This window comes from Gigantopelta aegis, chromosome 12 (genome assembly GCF_016097555.1).
Source record: "Gigantopelta aegis isolate Gae_Host chromosome 12, Gae_host_genome, whole genome shotgun sequence".
Classification (NCBI taxonomy): domain Eukaryota; kingdom Metazoa; phylum Mollusca; class Gastropoda; order Neomphalida; family Peltospiridae; genus Gigantopelta; species Gigantopelta aegis.
The window spans coordinates 21,226,514-21,247,077 of NC_054710.1; the positions used below are offsets into that span (position 1 = coordinate 21,226,514).

Consider the following 20,564-nt stretch of genomic DNA (forward strand, 5'->3'; position numbering starts at 1 on the left):
TTTAAGCTGTGGCAGTAATGTTAATCACTTGACTTTAGGCTTTTGTCGTGTAAATTTGAACAACATATTGCCATTTCCAGCAGAAGAATACCAGCAATGTGTTTTTGTTTTTTGTCTTGGTGACAAATCTCTCCAGTTCCTTGCAGTGTATGCTGTTATATGATGTGACACCATCATCTTCTACATACATGCATGCATGTACCGGGTATGTATGTACTGACAAGTAAAAGAAACATTCCCAAAATCAAAAGTCTGCTTCCTACTCATCTTGCATTGACTGAGTACATCAAGCAAGTTAAAACCATGATGTGGAAAGCTGACAATTAACAGAATCCATGGCATGTAAATATATCTGAGTGTGGGAGGGACATTATAAATGGCATACCCAGTGATTGTACTGGTTTGTGCTCTACCAAAGCTTATGGAATAATGGTATGTGACTGCTTTGCTAAAATGCCTGCTCAGGAATAACTGTTAATGTCAAGGGTTATCTTGCACCATCTTCTGACAATGTATGTCACCGGACATTTGTAATATTCCTAAAGACTATGCATGATGAAAATTACACTGATGAAGAACAGTAATGACATCGTAAATGCATATCACATTTTGCAGTATAAATTATGTTTCGAAGGAGGAGGTTGCTAATTAAAATTTGGTGATTATTTTAGGACTTCGCATTCAAAATAAAATCTTTTCCCATAAAATCTGACAAAAATATGCGTTAATCTACTAATATATAAAAGTAGTATAAACATTTAAAAGTGTGTGATGTGACGATTACGAATCTTCCATTAGCATATTAAATATGGTATCTCTTCAAAAAAATGTAGGTTTTTTTGTAAAATTTCTTTTGAAAGATGCCGTTTCAAGTGGTTCTTGTTATTTTACAATAGTTTTAATATATAATATACAGATTACAAATATTTGTGTATATTTATTGATCATGGAAACAAAGTCTAGTTTTGGTTGGGTGTGATAGTATTGAAAAAAATTAATTTTGCAATGGCGGCCATTTTGAAAACCAAGATGGCTACTAGTAAACTCCACTTTCATGTTGCTATATATTTTTTTATTTATTCTTTAATGTTTGTAAAATGTATGTAAATAGTGAGAAGTCTTGTAATAACTTGGTACCTACATGTATAGGATATTATAGCATGACACAATAGGCCTAATTGAAAAACAGCAAAAAAAAATTTGCCGGGGGGGGGATTAAAATGGGGCGAAAAAAAATTGCTCAATGATGACAAAGTGTCATCATGCAGTTTCCGATTCAGGATACCCTAAATGACATAAACCACCATAAAACATCGTATGTACCCTAGTTCAAGGTTAGGTAAAATTTTGACATCTGGCAACCCGACTATATATCAAATGGCAAAACTAAGTTTAGCTGAAGCACTCATACCTAAAGATGTTGGACAGCTTCGTACATTTGGCTGCTGCCGAAAAGGTCTAGTTTTTTTTTGGGGGGGGGGGGGGGGGGTATTTTATATTCTCCCTTGCTGGGGCATTTAGATGTTCAACAACAAAATAAATAACTGAATGGAAGGTGTGCATGCGTGATTCGGTAAATTACAATTTTCGTGTAACAAGTAATTCCAACTAGTGAAATAAATTGGGTGAGAGGTGGAGGTGTGGCAAGCTTATCTCGTTATCACTGAATCGCCTATACGCTGAAAGGCACATCCTGTCTTAATAAAAGCAGTAAGTGTTAAGACACAGTGTAATTCAATATCCCACAAGCTAGTAATTGATATTTCGCCTCGGTTCTTCAGAAGTTTCTGAAACCTACAACCAGAGTGTACCATAAACCCACTGTTTGTATCAACAAGTGGCATTTTAATCACTCTTTTCAAAGAATTAATTTACCCCAAAACAGACCTCGGTTAAATATCATCAATGCATATAGAGAGAACCTTGCAATTCCGAGTTATCATATTGCCTTGTGTATATTTTGACAAAAATGGATTTAATGTGTTCTATGGATGTGTGTAGTAACATTTCTATTCTAAAATGTCTGTCCATTTTATTATTGTTTCCTACATGTATATATTCACTATTCTTGGAGGTAGGATTGTATCATTCAGGTTGGTACCACATACTAAAGAATGAGTCATGGTAAAAACAATTTTATTGACTGAATATGTTATAATTCTCATATAACTTTAAAACTTTATGGTAAAGCATTGGGGTTCTATTTCACTGAGTCTATATGTAATACCAGTATCTTAATAATCTTGTGATACGAGAATCACGCTCCGATTTAGGGTTTGGGTGATGTGACTTTATTTTTAATGGAATGAAATACATGTATATGTTTAAACCATTCTTTATAATGAGAAGTCAATACATGAATGTCATTTCAAACCCCTATTGGGAAGGGTTGGGGTGTAGTAGATGGTGTGTGGTTAAATTTTATCATAGTTATTTTTATACACACGTCTATGATGGGTCATATTATTGTATTGTGTTGTCCGTATGTGCATACGTCCGTCCGTTAACTTTTTCTTGTCCTGACCATATTTTGCATACAAACCTCACATGTAGGAACTGCACGTAACAGTAAATCCTTGTCCAGATCATATTTTTTGTAAACAGATGCATACAAGACCATCAAACCTCACATGTAGGAACAACTTTGGATGGTGGTGTGTCACATAAAATTACTAGGTCACTGTGATACAAATAAATCAAATAATTTGTCTATATTCACATAATTAGAATTGAATCATACCCGTAACACATTCATGCATTAATATGGTTTTCCAACAAACTCTTGACGGGCATATATCATGTACCTCACTGCATGGTACTCTTTTCATTTAATACTATATCCATTATCAATGTGCAATCAGGTTTTCTCCGGGCTTCTCTTAATATTTTTCTTTCTTCTAGGTAATACATTATTTTTCCTCCATATTCATTCCGCTTGTTTGTTGTTTTAATAGTACAGTATTTGGAGGATGGGGTATGAACTACATTTCTATTGTTTTGTTTGTGATTATTTGCAAATTTATCGATGTATAACAGTCACAAATTGTATAAAATCGGTAGTGTAGCAATAAATTCGCAAAAAAATCATGAACAATTCTTATGATTACAAACAGCACAACATATTTTGTAAAACTACACATAATTAATAAATCAGTTTCTAATGTTCTTCGCATGATCTGCTTTACGTAATGACATCCCATTTGACGTAATGACGTCATTTTCAGAGGTGTTTAGTTTAAAATCCTTATGCAGTTTGTGACCGTTGTACATTGATAAATTCATTTTAAAAAATGACAAACAGATTTTATATAATTACAAAGACAGAGTTGAACCCTCCCTTTGATCAAGCAGATGTTCACTTTTTTTCAATACTTTTCTAAATTTTGCTACCCACAGTTTAGTACTGTCTTCTAAAATGTATGCACAAGTGCCGAGAGAGAGAGAGAGAGAGAGAGAGAGAGAGAGAGAGAGAGAGAGAGAGAGAGAGAGAGAGAGAGAGAGAGAGAGAGAGATATTTTGATTTTGATTTTGATTATGATTATCTCACAACACTTATATTTGTGTGGGTAAGAGCGGGTTCTAAAATATTTCTGTTACTGTTTTGTGAGTTGGAGGGTGTATGCATTCATAACATCTCTCCTACATCCATTTAATCTTGTAACACGTTGGAGGGTAGCGTACTGCTGTACTGAAGGGAACTAACAGACATGTTACTTTTCTAAATATAGATGAGATGGCAGTCATCTTAGAGGAGAGTCAAAGATTAGTCATCATGGTGGTCGTGGCTTCGTAATGTCAGCAATTACAGGACTGACTCCACTGGATATGGAGGTTATTGCGTCAGACGACCGCCATCTTATTTCATCAGTTCTTAAAATAGACCATGACTCATACATGTATATGCTAAAGCCTATACTGGTATTACTATGTTCCATCAGTTCTTAAAATAGACCATGACTCATATACTCCATACAGATGGGCTTACTACTCACAACTTAAGTGCAGAATTAGTACATGGAAGCAATCCTGTAAAAACTTTACAGGAGGTCTACATGCTTTCTTGCAGCTACATCTAATCAAATCCATAAATGATTTGACTGCCTCTGGATGTGCTGTTCAGTTTAGTACCTGCTGTTAAGTTTCTGGATAATAAAGTATGCAGACTTGTTTTGAGTAGTCAGAAAATGTACAAAATTTGGGAAGCAACATATTTACTATAATGGAACCATCAATAGTTTTTATATCTACTTCCGGCATGTCATAATCAGAAGTAATTGCATTTAGACAATGTATAAAAGCAGCCAGTGAGATCCGACTTTGTGCATTGCCGTAGTTCTTCCATGTCTAAAACTGCAAGTCGTGATGGTTTTTATGTCTGAAGCTTAATTATAATCTTTGGTTGTTTGTTTTGGGGGTTTCTCAAAGACTATTATACTGGAGTTGTCACTGAACATGTCTTTCCCCTGTCCAGATGGCATCAATTATTGTGGTTATAGCACAGGAACTTGCCAAAGACCCCAAGACACATAACCATTTGAATTTGGATAGAAAGACATCATCCTCTAAAATGAGGTTTGGACTTGGCAAAGACATTTCAAAATGAAAGCAACATTGCACTCAGGAATACCCATTTCTCTTAAAATTAAAATTGATAATAGTACAACAAATGGTCATAAGCGAGTTCTTGCAATTCTTGTTAGTACTCACATCAGGGAAAGATGGTGGTTGTCAAATATTTGGATTCACTGGAAATTACTACATCTCTGAAGAATTTCAAGCCTTGTTCCTAAAGCATGAGATTCTGAGTAGGAATCTTAATGCATTCTTCTAATGTCATGAGAGCAGGCAAGAGTGACATGGAAATGTGAATTAATGATTCAAAGGATTCTCATGCAGTTGTTTTAATGTTGACGAGACTCCTGTCCTGCAAACCATTTGTTAACTGGATTGAGTTTGGTCAAATATCCATGATGATGTCAAGTGGTCTCCAGTATCTTCCTCAATATTTGGCAGAAATCTGAATCATGCTGCCTATCAAGTTCACTCTGGCGCAGTGGTTTCTCAACCACACTTGGCTACATTGTAATGATGGATTAACGGTAACACGACAATGGTGAATGCTAATGGATTGCTTTAATACAAAATGAGACTCTAAAGAGATGAAGGGAGAAAATGGTAGTGTTCAGTTATCAGTGAGAACAAGGATCCAACCATCTCAAAAAATAGTACTGACATGTCTCAATGATAATTATTTCACTTAGAACTAATGTTATAACAACTGGAAACTTGTTTTGCAGTTTGTCCTGTTTTTATATGAATGGAAAAAAACAACAACAGTTTATGTAATCTGTATTTATTACCCATATGCATGGTTACAAATATCTTGGTACATATCAAAGTGATATGTTCCACTAGAATGTCAAGTGGGACATAACACTTTTGACGTCACACGATGACGTCATCAATTAGCGAACTACAACCTGACATGAACGTCAACGAAATGAGATGAGTGATATAAATTAAGATTGATTGTGGGTAATAAATAGGATATTAAACTCGCTACCATTTCATATCATGTTTATGTCCCTCGCTAAAGCTTGTGACCTTTGAACATTATTTCACTTGGGACATAAACATGATACGAAATGGAAGCTCGTTTAATATCCTGTAAATCCTATCTGCACACGGCAGTCACAAGCATTCTTCAATGTCTCACTGTAGATCAGTCTGATTAAACAACATTTTGCTTTCCTTTAATTAGTCAAAATATAATTACCAATACCAACAAATGGATGCATGTATTATGAACAAGCTATCATATAATGTACAATGTGGTATATTGTCAAGATAGTTGTGGCTATGTTTGGTATTTTATAAATGAATGAATGTTTTAATCAAATAATATCAAAAAATAATAATAATAAAAATAACAGAAAGTAGTATTATAATATAATTGTATGTTTATGATTTTGCTGGATTTTGTACTGCTTCATGTTTTGCAGACATATGTACTTTAGAGTGTGAAAATGGTGATCTTGTACGTGAGAACTGCACATGTCAGTGTCCCGGAGACTGGACTGGAGATAAATGCGGTGTGTCTTTCCTAAGTAAAACTATTATTTTCCTGAATTTCTACAATGTTTAGAGAAATTAAAAGTTCAGTATTTTTTCTTTGTTTCCTCTTTCCTGGATTTTGTTTTTCTCTTCTATTTTCAAAAAAATAATAAATTAATAATAAAAATTGTTTTGAAGAAGTACCCAGAGAGTCTGTTTTGGTGGACCCAATTGCAATGATATGACATCAAGACTGAAAATCCACAAGGCCCAAGAGGCAATTACCACTCAAAATATTTAGAGAAATTTTAATTGAGTATGTTTTGTTGTATCTGTGCAATTGTGAACAAGCTTCATTCTGTCAAGTCAGTCATGAGAGAGTAGTAGTCTATGGGTGGTACAGGAAGGATCTCAGTGTTCTCGCTGCTCCATTTATGCTACTGCATTTTGCCATCCTCCTTTATTTTTCTGTGCCCCTCTTTATTTTCCCACACCCTACTATATTTTACAGCACCCATCTCAGCTATTTTCAAATGCACATTTTTTTTCCACACAAAAACAAATTGATCAGCCTGCACATTGGATATCAAAGGAAATGAGCAAGCAACTGACAAAAAAGTTTGGTTGCTTACGACAGTTACTATAATGTAATTTAACAGTCTTTGTAACAGCCTCTATGTTGTCCCCATACCTGTATCCATTGTATGTGTGATACACACAATAAAAGTTATATTTTATTTGAGCAATGAAAACATTTAATTTTTTTATTGGCTATCTCCACCTGAAAAACCACTTATTTGGTGCCAAATTTGTTACGTGATCAGAATGGTCAAAATTCTGTCTTTTGTGTCCACCAAATATCGTCTGATATTTTGTCCTCAATTGCAGATTTAATTGGTTGTATCTGATGATTTTTAGTTTCTGTCATTTGTTTATTCAGCGATTCTTTATAAATTATTAGAAACTTTTCATTTGGGGGGGGGGGGGGGGGGGGGGGGGGGGGGGGGGGATACCACTGCTTATGAAAATAACAGAAATGGTAGTGTTGATCATTAAAATCATTTATCTTGAGTGCCAAATAATATATACACCGCCTTCACAAAAACAAAACTACTTTTTATTAGTTGGTGATATCTAAGCGATCGATTCAATTGATGAAGATGAAAAATGGTTTTGTGTTCTGTTCGCATAGGTTGTTCATATTTAACAAGAAAGATCCTCCACTTCAGTGTTAGCATGGTTGGTGCATTCTGACACTGCATCATATTATGGTGGCGTGCAATCATCTTAAGCTAACAAAAAAATGATATACACATGTACTTGGAAGGAGAAATGTTATGGAATCTTTTCAGTTCCATCCTGAACTTATTTTGAAATATCCCCAAGATAAAATATTTTATTCTAAATTTTTATTTTAATTACATGTACCTGTGATTATTTTATTTTTTTGCACAGCTCTTTACACCATTTTTGAATTTTCATATTGATGTTGATCATCTTAATTTTATTTACCATTGTTTTACACGAAATAGCCTAGCCAATATGTTTTGGGGCATAACTATTATGTAATAGTAGTTCTGTCTCAAAAAGCTATATTTTTAGTCTGTGACTGAAATTATAAAATTTAATCATCATATCTTGCCACTACATGTATATCATTGCAGAATAAATTTTCAAAACCTGATAGGTAGTCCACATGGTCCATAGTGCATATGTCTGGTGGTTTAGGTGGAGGTGTTATATAGCTGTGGTTGTGGTCTCTGTTGACTGGTAGTTTTATTTATTTTCAGATGTTTTTATTGGTGTGGATGAGCCACAGCGTTTGGAAGATAGTTTCGATGGAGCTATGGTAGCAATGATTATCATCGCTTTGTTAATTCTTGCTGCTATTTTAGCAGCTATGGCCTATTATAAGAGGTAACAGTCATTTATCAATGGTAAATGTCAAACCATTAAAATATTGATTCTGCAAAATCATGACCTCCCAGTATGCGATTTTGGTTTGCAAATCTTTAGCGCCCGCTACCAACCCAAACCATGGAAAATATTGCTATTCAAAACTGGTTTCCCAGGATTTTGATATATATATATATAGTGACTGTTATTTTGAAGAATCAATTTGTACAAATAATGTTTACGAGCCATGCAGGCTTGTATGCTAGCCAAGGTAGAGAGTCCTATATGATTTTTGCGAACCTCAGGCTCCCGGACTCTCCTCAAAATCGCACACTGCCTTCCCTAGGCATCCCCTTCAATCCAGATAAAGATTAGGTATGCAATGTCTCTGGTATAAGGATGACAGTAGATAGTTTACTTAAATGTTTTTTCTCTCAACATCTTTAGATTTCCTTTTTGTAGTTCCTCAGCTGAAACCCTTTAAGTGTACAGGCTGTTGTGAGAAAAGTTCATTATTGTTAAATACATCACTTTTATAACTCATCGGCTGTGATTTGATTGAAATTCAGTAGACTTAAAGCAGTCAGTGAACACAATGTCTCAACCATAACTTTACACTTCTATCTCAACTAGTGTTTAGGATACAGGCATTGAACTTTGACCTTGATAGTGGTACCATCCATTTTCAAAAGCCTGTAACATTTTTTCTAATTAAGTAGAAAAAAACATAAATTGTATTATATGCCAAACATTTCAAAGTTGACTAAAGTGACATGACTTTGACTCTACAAAATATATTGTCACCGATTTTTTCCATTTTTTTTCAATTTGTTTTTTAATTTATTATATTTACCGAATATACCTAATATGCTGTAAAAGATTACCTGACTATTTCAAGCCAATTAAACCATAATGGCCAAAATCAACCTAGCATACTAATTAAATATACAGTAGAAAAGTAATTTTATGAAAAAAAGTACAGTAAAGTTTGTTTTATTTAATGACGCCATTAGAGCACATTGATTTTATCTTATCATTGGCTATTGGACGTCAAACATATGGTCATTCTGACACTGTTTTTTAGAGGAAACCCGCTGTCGCCACATAGGCTACTCTTTTATGACAGGCAGCAAGGGATCTTTTATTTGCGCTTCCCACAGGCAGGATAGCACAAACCATGGCCTTTGTTTTAACCAGTTATGGATCACTGGTCGGTGCAAGTGGTTTACACCTACCGATTGAGCCTTGCAGAGCACTCACTCAGGGTTTGGAGTCGGTATCTGGATTAAAAATCCCATGCCTCGACTGGGATCCGAACCCAGCACCTACCAGCCTGTAGACCGATGGCCTAACCATGACACCACAGAGGCCGGTTAATTTTAAGAAAGCAATATTATCATGAGTGTTCATATTATGTGACTGATGAAACCAGTCAGACTTGCCTATTATATAGCACAAAACAAACTAGCAATGCTATATATAGGATTGTTTGTCATTTTGAAATTTTTTGTTAATAAAACTAATTTCAAATTTCACTTTTAATAGTAGCCATATCTAGTCAAAAATGAGATGCATTCGGCAACTGTTGCCAATAGCTAGGACAGACAGATAGGCATATGTATTTTATATGCTATTTATTCATTCAATTATATATATCATCTATTTATTTTAATTTATTCTACTTTTGTGGATAGTGTCAGATGTCAAAAATACTACCCACAATAAAAAAAGAAAAATTATATAATGTTTAGGTGATCCAAAGTTCTGCAATTATTTAATATGGTTTAATTTTTTTTTTTTTTTTTTTTTTTCAGTCTATTCATGTAGTCATACACATGTACATATGGTTTTAAAAAAAAAAAAATTCTCATCAGTTATCCAAATTTATGAATAATAATATATACTGTTAAAAATAAATAGGGGATATTCCATTTCAAATATCAATAATTATAGAATGAAATGAGATATAAAACTCAAAATCAGTGCACAATTTGCGTTAATGTTCCCACTCAAAAAACATGAAAAAATGCACCGATTGTTTTGATTGCGAAGCACATGACGTGACATTGCAGGTACGAAGTGTGTGATTTGAAATTGAACACTTAGTTTGTGTGTATGTTGTGTGCACATTGTGGCAATATTCTTTTTTGTTTGTTACTGGAACACTAAATCATAACCTTGCTGTCTCAATATTACAACATTGTGTGACTTTTCAACAATACAACGTCTCCAACGTCAGAAATGTTTCAGGACTGTAAGCATGCTCCAGGTTGGCACCACCCAGCGAATTGTGGCCCGTAAACTTAAATTAATGTGTCACAATCAGTTATTAGCCAAATTGACAAACCAGAAATTTGGCTGATCGTCCCCGTTCAGGACGGCCAAGGGCCACAACACCAATTCAGGACCGCCTCATTAGGACTTACACGTTGAAGAATCGAGGTCAGTCGGCCAATCAAATCGCAAGAGAGCTGTATTACAACTGTCATTACAGTGTCTGGTCAAACTATTTATAACAGACTGCATAGAAGTAACATCCATGCATGTTGACGTTGACCCTACGTTACCCCACATTTGACTTCGAGATACATTGCTGCCAGATGTTAATGGTGTACATATCATAGACATTGGGTTAACAGGCGTTGGGCTCGGGTAATGTTTTCAAACAAATTCAGATTCACACGACTTTCAAGATTCACACGACTTTCAAGATCGATGACATCGTGTCTGGCAACATCCCAATCAATGCTAAGCCAACATTTGTCCACATTTGTCCACATGACCGATTGGGAGGATGGTCTGTTATGGTGTGGGGTGGCATCACTATGACTGCCAGAACCCAGCTGCATATTGCTCATTGGAGGACCACTGGGCAGTGCTACGGTGACAACATTCTTGCACCAATCGTTGTGCCCTTCACGCGTATGCCTGGACTCCATTTTGTTTTCAGGACCACGCCGGTGCTCATTGGAGTCTACTGGTCACTGCATATCACCACACTACCATGTCCATTCCTAAGCCCAGACCTTTTACCCATTGAGCACATATGTGGGACATCATTGGACGACATTTCCGAGAACGTCGGCGTCAGCCAGCTAACTTGGCTGAATTAAGTGCCGCTCTCCAAGAGGAATGGGACAGGTTCCCCCAAATTGTTACTGGACGTTTAATCAGGAGCATGCCACGGCGGATTCGTGCATGCTTGGCGAACTGCAGGGGTTGTACCTGTTATTGGTGCAAATATTGAAAACGTGAAATTGACAAGCACCACCCCTGTTGCCTATATATGTCTTTCAGACCTACATCACTATCCTGGCTGTAATCCTTAATGCCAACCCCTTGTCACATGAGTGCTTGTGTTTTACAATTAATATTGCCATAAAAATTAATACATCTCTGTTATATTGTATTATATTTGAATATCAGCTACTCATTTCGAACATTATATTTAGTTTCAGAAGTTTATTCCCTCCCCCAGATGTCAGTAATTAAGAAGAACTTGATACTGGATTATGTGTTCTCAATGCTTAAATGTTAAAATGTTCTAGAGACGTTACCTTTATCACAATTTAAAAATATTCTAAAAACAACAGCAGTAGCATAATTTATTTTAGGCCTATATAGAAACATTGTATGATACTTTGGTTGACATTTACAGTTTAGGGCCTGCTTTAATTTAATGCATGTGGAAATGTGTTGTTCCATAGTTGCGTTTTCACAATCAGATCACAAAACAAACTTTGACGTTGTCAAAGTGTACTTTCAAGCCATTAGAAAAGGTATGACTATATGTCATTTAGCCAGATTTAAAAACAAGACGGATTAATTGGCCCCTTTAATGCTTCCATGGATTCAAGTACAGCAGTACTATCGCCAGACAACATAAAGACTTGTTTGGTGCACGTTTGTCAGAGACTAATCTGATAGATACAATGTATACTATGCTTGGCGCAAACGCACAAGCACGAACTAGAATTCTCTTAGCATGACCGATATGTCAGCATGCCTAGTTTAGCATTTAAAATTGTTGTGATCCCTGTGCCTAAAAGCTAATTTAGACCTTCAATTTTGTATTTATTGCATTGGGGCTAGTTCTCAGTTAATCTTCGTTTTTGGTATTCTTATTTTATGCACCAAGGAGGGATTGGGGGTTTATAATATGTATGCTCATACTATATGCCTAGTCTTAGAATGGATTTTTATTGGCCAATTGTCTTGTGTTTTTAATACTTCACATGATGACATCACAGAGCTGAGTATAAAGTCTGTCATAAGGATCTGTCTCCAGTTACTGAAGTTGGGCATACAGTAGTATCACTCCATGCACTGCCTCTAGGCTAGACATTCATTCAAAGCTACCGGCCAGTCAGTCCTTAACAATAATTCTTGGTGAGAAAGCCACCAAGGTATTACACTCCAATTAAAACAAAAGACACAGAGTTTTCAACCGGTTACAGTCAGTGTCCTGTCGAAATGGTTGTTGCAATTGACACTTGTATGGAGTTCTGTCGGGGACTAGTATTTGTGGTCGGGGAGAGCTTCCGACAGTGTTTACAAGAGGCCTTTGAGAAATAAACATTAAAGTTTAATTACTACTTTGAAATAGCATAATAATGTATTGAAATAATCTATAAATATATTTATTGTTGACTGTTCAATATAATATAATTTTTTTAAATTCTGCTGTTATATGATTTATTCTGTTCTAATTGGACAATGTAGAAGAAAAACTGAAAGTTATCCTTTGATAAAGCTGAGAAAATGACGTCATTACGCCAGCTGGGACGTTATTACGTAAAACAGGTCTTGGAAAGGACGTTAGAACCTGATTTATGTGTATTTTAACTAAATACGTGTGTCCAGGTCTTTGTGCATACATTTTAGAAGAGGGTGGGGTAGCGAATTAACTCTGGCTAGCAAAATTTATTAGGGGTTAAGACATGCATCCCCGGGAAAAAGGTATTGGAAAAAGGAGAATGGCTACACAGGTTATCTCTAGAACCAGTAGAGGCCAAGTTCATCCAATCATAGATGACATTATTAATTGTTTAATCTAAACAGGTGCTCAAAATAATTAATAAAACGCATATTTTATTCAATATAATGTATATTTACATGAGGATTGGGCACAAATTATCTAAATAATTTGACAGCTCAAGCTGTCAAATGCCCCAACAGTGTCATCTATTATTACTTTTCTGGATACAGTACTGAAAACTTGCACTTTATATACATGCAGGAGTTAATTTTATTCCTTTTTTTTTTAAATTTACATATGTACATGTATATAATCAAGTTAAATGTACATGACATTGTACACAATTTTATTCCCTCCCCACCCCATGTGATCAAACGGGGTTTTTTCTTCATGATTTGGTGTTTATGGTTCTACGTTCATCATTCAAGCTAAAAATATACAAACCCCACCATGATGTTCATACACTATATTTGGCAAATATCACCTTTTATGTGTGACATGTTGTTTTGTTGTTTTTCCTGACGTATTCCTGGGGGTATTAATGATACCACATAGGACTGATTGACAATTTTATTTCTCCCCACACCTGTGTATATGCACTGTATCGATATCAATAATGGAAAGCAGCTTTACTTATAGAACATGCATATGATGTCTGTATATTCTTGCCTTAATTCTTGTTTGTTGTAATCTGCATAGAAACTAAAGACTGTTTGGGTGTGACCATTTAGTGTTCCCCACAAATTAAAACAAACTATTTCAAAGACTTAGTTTGTGGATGCACAATGAATTTGTAGGTCACAGACTATATACCCAGAAATATATTTATGCAACTACATGTGGGAGAAATTGAAAGAAGAAATTAAGTTTTTGACATAAATACCATACAATTTTACAGGACCAAACACCTAGGAATGATATGTGAAGCCAGGAGAAGGGTATTACTACATGTATCTGTTAAAAATGGGATGGGGGGGGGGGGGGGGTGGAGGGGCACATAAAAAAAATTGGGTGAACATATTGAGAGTAGGACAAAAAAGGTAGATGTTTTTCCTCTGGATTGGAGTTAAGAGTGTTGACAAAATACAAATGTAGTTTGATTCCAAGCGAGATGCTTTGGTGGGGTTGTAACCGAGTAATAAAGCACTCGCCTGATACACAGTCGATTTAATTAGGATCAATCCCCATTGGTGGGCACATTGGGCTATTTCTCGTTCCAGCCAGTGCACCACGACTGGTATATCAGAACGGTGGTATTTGTTATCACATCTATGGGATGGTGCTCATAAATGATCCCTTTCTACTAATGAAACAATATAGGGGATTTCCTCTTTAACACTACATGACAAAATTACCAAATGTTTGACATCTAATAGCCAATGATTAATAAATCAATGTCCTCTATAGTGGTGTCGTTAAACAAAACAAACTTTTTTAGAATGCTAGGGAGATCTGGGGCATCCTCTGCTGTACAATATTCGTTAAACTTATTTGCTTTTATATGTATTCTGAAGTACATGTCGGTACCATCTACATTTATAAATGTCCAATAGAAATATATGTAATGTTCAAAATAAGTAGGGTATATTCAAATAAAATACTATATAAAAGATATGTATTATTTTTATTGCAATATTAATTAATGGTAAAACACAAGCACTCATATGACAAGGAATTGGCATTAAAGATTATAGCCAGGATAGTGATGTAGGTCCAGAGGAGACACAGATAAGCAACTGGTGGATCTTGTCAAATTGACGTTTTCAATATTTGCACTAGTAATGGGTACAACTCCTCCAAATTGGTCATGAGGACGAACGTTGATTGGGACATCGCTAGACACACTGTCTTCGATCATGGAAGTCTAGTGTGAATCTGGACTCATCTGATAACATCACCGGAGCCCAACGCCTGTTAGCTTAATGTCTATGATGTGTACACCACTGACGTCTGGCAGCAATGTGTCTTGCAGTCAAATGTTGGGTAATATATGGTCGACATGCATCAATGTTACTTCTATGCAGTCTGTTATGAATAGTTTGACACCAGACACTGTAACGCCAGTTGTTACACAGAGTTCTGTAGAGATTTGATTGACTGACTGACCTCAATTCCTCAACATTTAAGTCCTAATGAAACGGTCCTGAACCGGAGTTGTGGCGCTTTGCCGTCAATTGCCGGAGACAAGCATCCACATTTCTGGTTTGTTGATATCAGGCCCACAATTGGCTAATGACTGATTGTAGCACATTAAGTCTACGGTCCACAATTAACTGAGTGGTGTCAACTTCAAGCATGCCTACAGCCCTGAGACATTCCTGACGTTGGAGATCTTGCATTGTTGAAAAGTTACACAATGTTGTGACAGAAAACTTATGATTTAGTGTTCCAGTAACAAACAAGGAATATTGCCACAGTGTGCACACAACATCCACACAAACTAAGTGTTCAGTTTCAAATCACACCCTTGACACGTGCAACATCACATCACTTGATTCGCGATCAAAACGATCGATGCATCTTTGAGTGGGAACCTTAACGCACATTGTGCATTCTATAATTATTGATATTTGAAATGGAATATCCTCTACTTATTTTTAACAGTATATATTTCAATAACTTTTAATTTTTTGCATAATGTCAAATCTTTGATGAACGATACTTTGAAAAGAAAGTATGGAATTATTCTAATACAGACAAGTGCATAATACATACTAAACACAAACATAAAAGGTATCATTGATTTTGTTAAAATAAATACAAACACTTTATATAAAATAGTGAATTATGTAACTAAAGTTATCAAGGATTTATCCAGGCATTCTGTGGATCCAAAGATAGGCCCTTTCCCAAAAGAAAGTGGCATCGAAAATTCCCAATTTCTATGCAAAAATTCCTAATACATTTTATATACCTGTATGTCATTTGTAATCATTTATTTTAACAGTGGTGTGCTGCATCATTCAGTGGTTTGAAAAGATGTCCCAAGTATGTTTTTCTCGCACTAATATATTCCTAATCACATCAGACAAAAATCCTGGATAAATCCTTGGTTATTTATTTTTATATTCGCAAGTGCAAAGGAGTTTGCTTATATTTATGTTCTGGAACTGCAATCAAATTTGTCCGGATAAGAATTTATGAAAATTAAAGCTATTGAATTGAATATGACAGAAATTGATTGCCATTTTTTAATTCTAGAAGTTAAGGCATTTACTTTTTTTCCATTTTCGTTACTGGGACGAAACATGCTTAAATTTCTTATTCTATCAGTGGATTAATCACAGAGGTCAGTCCCTTTTGTTTGGGTAGGGGGATGTTTGGTTACAATTTTGCCGGTCATGGCAAAGAAATTCACGGGTTTGGTGCAGAGGGGCACTTGTTTAAGTTGCTTTTGTTACTGTGGAAAGAAAGGATAATTGATAATGATCATTTCTCTTGACAGGCGAAACAAAAAGAAGGGAATAATGGAGGATGTTGATTTAAGTAGCGTCCATGACCAGATTGATAATCCAGTCTTCACAAGTCAAGAGGCGGAAGAAATTGATGAGATTGCATTAATGAACACGGGACTTGGAGTAAAAGAGGAAGACCTGGATGATATAACTAGCAAGACGTTTGAAGGAGACACTGAAGACGAGGATGATAGAAACATGGTGAAAAAAACAAAAACCCAAGATCAGGATAATGTCATAAAGCGTACAAGTTCTAACGAAAAAGTCTTGAACAATTCAGATGCACTAGCCTAGTTTGATGTAGAAAAAAACAAACAATACCAGGAGTCTTATTGACAAAGCTCTCTTAGGCTCTCATCTTCACAAGTATTTTTGCATTGCACATCACGATTGAAGGATTGTTTATGAAAAAATATATTTAAAAAACCTACAATTAAAATAGATTTAGAAGACTTGTTTCAAAATTGTATATCTTCAAAATTGGATGAAGCTAACTCAAAAAGTATTGAAGGCGAGATGCTTTGGTGGGGTTGTAACCGAGTAATAAAGCACTCGCCTGATACACAGTCGATTTAATTAGGCATTGGGCTATTTCTCGTTCCAGCCAGTGCACCACGACTGGTATATCAGAAGGGTGGTATTTGTTATCACATCTATGGGATGGTGCTCATAAATGATCCCTTTCTACTAATGAAACCATATAGGGGATTTCCTCTCTAACACTACATGACAAAATTACCAAATGTTTGACATCTAATAGCCAATGATTAATAAATCAAAATTGGATGAAGCTAACTCAAAAAGTATTGAAGGTGAATTAAAACATGATGAAGTACTTGCAGAATTGAAACATGAAAAATCGAAAAAGTCCTGGTTCAGATGGCTTTACAGTTGAATTTTTTAAAGTTCTTTTGCATGAATAAATATTTAATTCTTTAAATAATGCATATAACAATAGAATTTCTTTAGTTACACTAAATCAAATTAACAATTGGGGGGGGGGGGGGGGGGGGGGGGGGGGGGGGGGGGGGGGGGGGGGGGGGGGGGGGGGGGGGGGTGGGGGGGGGGGGGGGGTGGGGGGGGTGTAATTGGAGACCAATCTCATTGCTAAATGTATCATATAAATTGAAAAATCTGCCACAATAGCCCAAAGAATAAAAACTCTGTTACCAAATGTAATAAGTGAAGCGCAAAAAGGTTTCTTACCAGCTAGATCTATACATGTAGGTGAGATGACAAGATTAATAAAAGGTTTCTTACCAGCTAGATCTATACATGTAGGTGAGATGACAAGATTAATAAAAGGTTTCTTACCAGCTAGATCTATACATGTAGATGAGATGACAAGATTAATAAAAGGTTTCTTACCAGCTAGATCTATACATGTAGGTGAGATGACAAGATTAATATATGATGTAGACAAGGTGTTCAGTCTTCCCATATATATTTCTTCTTTGCTCCGAAATATCGCTACACTATTTAAAAATGATAAAAATATAAAAGGAATTAAATTTGGGGACATGGAGTATTTATTTACGCAATTTACTGATTATTCAACAGTAATATTAAATGAAACTGAAAAGCCTCTACAGAACTTCAAATTATCTTTGTTTGCTAGTTTTTCAGGCCTTAAAGTTAATGTAGACAAGACCAAATTAGTCTGGAGAGGATCAGAAATAGGTATTGGGTATAAGATTTGTAAAAATATGATAAAAAGTAACTACTGATAAGTGTAAATCTATGAAATAAAAATTTGATCAAGCAGAACCCTTACACTACTGGGAAGAAATACAGTTATAAATTGTCTCTTTTTTTGGAAAATTTAATCACTTATTTTCATCAATTCGCAATCCATCTATTAGTTTTATGCAAGAACTTTAAGAAAAAATAATCTATTTAAATTTTATATGGAAGGGAAAACCTGATGAAATTAAATGTATACAAATAAATTGTAATACATGTATATGTGATGGAGGAATTAAAGTTCCCAATGTCCAGTCTTTTATTATGGCCACAAAAATTGCCTAGGTAAAAGACTACTATGCACTAATTCAAAGTGGTCATTTTTCATGCAATTACTAGGTGAAATAAAGGAGCTGTAAAATATAATGGAATTTGACTTATTATATATTGAAAATCATATAATACCACTAATTAAAAATAATTTTTGGACAGATACTAATTTAGCTCAGTGCATATATCTTTAAAAATGCTAAAATAAAATTGTTGGGGTAAATGATGTATAATGATGATATTAAAATAAACAATAAACTGGGGGGGGGGGGTGGGGGTATCAATGAAGTGGATATTACCGTAGTAGATACATACCTGGTTTAATTGATGAAACTGGCACTTCTTATTCCTTCTTACAATATATAAAAGCTTATAGTATTGAAGCCTATTTTTTAATATGTTGGGGCCTTGGTAAGTGCAGTGAAACGGTATTGTAATACATTAAAAAGAATAGAGCAATTTAAAAGAAAGTTACCAAATCCCATTCTTTCTTATAATTACTCTAATATTTTATGTATACATGTATATCATGTAATCATTTATGTATACATTACATAATGTGATAGAAAGTTTATTGTGGCTTTTTTTCTTCTTTTTTCTCATTAAGCCATTATATTATGTACATCCTCTTTTTGAAAACTTAAGTTCCGGTCATTTATATTACATGTATATACTTTTAAATTCATATTGGAAGGATGGTTGGAAATGTGTTATTTAACGAAGAACTCGACACATTTTGTTTACAGTTATATGGGTCGGACATATGGTTAAGGACCACACAGATATTGAGGAAGAAAACCTGCTGTCGCCACTTCATGGGCTACTCTTCGATTAGCAGTAAGGGATCTTTTATATGCACCATCCCACAGAGAGGATAGTACATAGTACATACCACAGCCTCTGTTACACCAGTTATGGAGCACTGGCTGGAACAAGAAATAGCCCAACTGGGCAAATTCAGATTAGGTGCTGTTTTAAAAAGAAACAAACAAAACTATGTATATTGTATGGTTATGTACCAAAAAAAAGTTTTTAAAAAGAAGAAAAGAAATAAATTATAGTGTATGTAGATATATTGCTGGTCTAATGGAAGGCAGGTACAATGTACATTGATTTTAAATCTGCACATACACATTTTTGCTTCTTCATATTTAACAAGGTACCTACAAAAAGACCTATCTATTCCAGAAATAATACAGTGCTACAGTTGCCAGATGAGTGGCACATACAAAAAATTCCCAAAATACACTCACCTCATTTTATCCAATCCATGCTTTCCAACAACAAAATGTGTCTGCATTAAGCGTGGAACTTTTGTCTGACCAGACTGGCTATTTTATTTTGTTTGCCTAAATTTCTAAGTCACTAAGTCACTAGTTAAGATGAGTACTTGTTAAAAGTTACTTACTCTTTCCTTGTTGCATTCACCATTCTAACCTCTGCAGGATAGGGTGGGCAATTGTTATAATTTTGTTAATTTGTTTCTATATCAAGAGATACATATTAAATATTAATCAAATGTGTAACATTTCGCATTAAACTAAATAAATTTGTTTTATTTCACACGCACGTATCTTCAGTTAGAATGAATTAATCTGAACTATTTATTAATTTGTCAATTATTTTTTTACACTTTGTTTTGGATAAAGACTTTCTGGTTGCATCAGCTGAATAACCGGATTAACAAATGCATTTACAGGGTGAAATGTTTGTTTTGTCACTTGACTTTGTAAGGAGAGATTTCCAGACTATTAGAGTCCAGTTTATCTAAGTTAATAATTATTAAGTGTTGCTTACCTTGTTTAATATATGTTATGGAATTTCATGGATTCAAGTAGTTGAAAAGTATACATGGATATGAATATGTGAAGGTGGTACCCCTGGCTCTTGACCGCCATGTATGCAAATGAGGTTGTTATGGCAATCCAGTCCTACGGGATATGCAATATAATTACTAACATTAATTAATAAAATGAACAATCTAAAAGAGTATAATGGCTGATACCTGGATTATATATCTATTCAGTATCTTATAAAATAATAATTCCAGCAAACATTGACTTGAACAATTAATATTTATTATTGTTACATGTTATCACAAATATTGTACAAATGTCTGCCTCTCCTTGACAGTGTTACATACCCGTTTCACAAAATATCCTGCCCAC

At 34.9% G+C, this 20,564-nt stretch overlaps 1 protein-coding gene across 3 annotated transcripts in view; it reads left to right on the top strand.

Annotated features, from left to right (window-relative positions):
• Positions 1 to 18,671, top strand: part of LOC121386433 (balbiani ring protein 3-like) — a 251,642-nt gene extending 232,971 nt beyond the window's left edge. For 2 of the 3 annotated variants that reach the window (XM_041517325.1, XM_041517327.1), the window contains 3 exons: positions 6,003 to 6,107; positions 7,845 to 7,971; positions 16,374 to 18,671. In XM_041517325.1, coding sequence (XP_041373259.1) covers positions 6,003 to 6,107; positions 7,845 to 7,971; positions 16,374 to 16,677 — 536 coding nt within the window. In that variant the 3' untranslated portion in view covers positions 16,678 to 18,671. The remainder of the gene's footprint in view (positions 1 to 6,002; positions 6,108 to 7,844; positions 7,972 to 16,373) is intronic. The other variant, XM_041517326.1, reaches the window with a different exon arrangement.
• The last annotated feature ends 1,893 nt before the right edge of the window (positions 18,672 to 20,564 follow it).